The 1854-nt window shown below is 38.8% G+C and overlaps 1 protein-coding gene across 1 annotated transcript; it reads right to left on the minus strand.

Moving 5' to 3' along the window:
- Positions 1 to 510: 510 nt before the first annotated feature.
- Positions 511 to 1440, minus strand: LOC134386820 (olfactory receptor 7A17-like). Its single transcript, XM_063108946.1, has one exon. The coding sequence runs from the start codon at positions 1438 to 1440 to the stop codon at positions 511 to 513; it is 930 nt and encodes a 309-aa protein (XP_062965016.1).
- Between the last annotated feature and the right edge of the window lie 414 nt (positions 1441 to 1854).

A 1854-nucleotide genomic window follows, 5' to 3' on the forward strand; every position in this document is an offset into this window, starting at 1 on the left:
AACAGTATCATAATGACCAGAATAAAATCCCATTATCAACTGTGAAACTACTAGTATGTTCAAGTCTACATTATAAAGAAGAGCAGTTAAGGTTGTCATATAGAAAGAAATGATAGACATGAAACTGAAAACCTGTGGCCTACAATTTCTTTTATAAAAAAGTATATAGAAAGCCTCAGTTGCCAAGTGTAGTTTATTCTGTAAAACTTGTATAACTCATCGCTATATGAAATGAACAGAAATCTCCAAACTGTTTATGATGCAAAGTGGGGAATAACTTTGTGAAATTAGAAAAAGAGAAAGGGAAAAATTATCAGATATCAGAGAGAGCAGAAAGTTACTAAAGAGAGTTATGTAAAGTCTATAAAGCAGTTGAAAATAATGAAATTAAAATAGAAGGAAATAAATGGCAAGTCGTACTTTCATGAACTGATCAAAGAATTTTAATGTCCGCTTCTGAAGCTTAGAGCCCTGTAATCACAGACAGACAATTCTTGAAAAACAGCTCTTTTATGGCTTCCTTCTGAAGAGTCTTTTCAGGGCCCCATGTATGTCTTTATTCCTCAGGCTGTAGATGAAGGGGTTCAGCATGGGTGTGACCACAGTGTACATCACTGAGGCTGTTGCACTTGAGTGTGAGTCCTGTGTAGCAGCAGAACTAAGGTACACTCCTATGATCGTACAATAAAATAAGGAGACAACTGAGAGGTGAGATGCACAGGTGGAAAAAGCTTTATAGTTTCTTGGAGCTGATGAGATTGCACATATGGAAGAAACTATTTTAGAGTAAGAGTAAAGGATCCCAACAAGGGGTCCACAAAACCACAGTACTGCTGCAGAATAAATCCCTATGTTATTAAAAAAGGTGTCAGAACAGGCAAGGTGGACAACCTGATTAAGTTCACAGAAGAAGTGGGGGATTTCCAAGTCTGTACAGAAGGACAGCTGCAGAACCATTAAACTATGGAACAAGGAGTTCAGGGCACTCATGATCCAGGACACAAGAACCAGGAGTCCACAGAGGCGGACATTCATGATGACTGTGTATTGGAGGGGGTAACAGATGGCCACAAACCGGTCATAGGCCATCACCATCAGGAGTAAGGTGTCCAAAATTCCAAAGAGTAAATAAAAGTATACCTGGGTGATGCAGCCTTCATATGTTATGACTTTGCTCTGTGTCTGTATATTCAGTAGCATCTTTGGGACAGTGGTGGAAGTCAAACAGATGTCCACAAAGGAAAGTTTGGAGAGGAAGAAATACATGGGCGTGTGGAGGTGGGAGTCTGAGATGATGACCAGGATGATGAGCAGGTTCCCGAGCACTGTCACCAGGTACATGGACAGGAACAGCCCAAAGAGAAAGGGTTGCAGTCCAGGTTCCTCTGAAAGTCCCAGAAGAAGAAATTCTGATATTCGTGTCTCATTCCTCGGTTCCATATGGTTGATGTGTCTATGAAAAAAAGAGAAAGACATCATGACCCAAACATGCTTTACCAACCTGTCAAGACACTAATTCCTGTATTTGGTGTATTAATATGATTTCTTTAGTGGATCCCCTGTGCTACCTCTGAATAGAAATCCCTGTCCCATTGTCACCCTTTTCCCAAAATATCATGCAGTATAAAATTTTAATGAGAAATTCCTTCATAGAGTTGAGGATTATAAATTGATTGACAATCACATTGCATTCTCTATCTAAGCAGTGATTGATCAGTGCTAAGAAACAAAAGTCCATAAAATGTAATGATAAAGTGATAACTGATAACACAGCAAATAAAAACAATTATAAGTAGATAAAGTGATAATTGTGCAACAGTCAGATGGTGATGGGTACTATGAAGAAAAAGAGAT

The sequence above is a fragment of the Cynocephalus volans genome, chromosome 10 (genome assembly GCF_027409185.1).
Source record: "Cynocephalus volans isolate mCynVol1 chromosome 10, mCynVol1.pri, whole genome shotgun sequence".
NCBI lineage: Eukaryota > Metazoa > Chordata > Mammalia > Dermoptera > Cynocephalidae > Cynocephalus > Cynocephalus volans.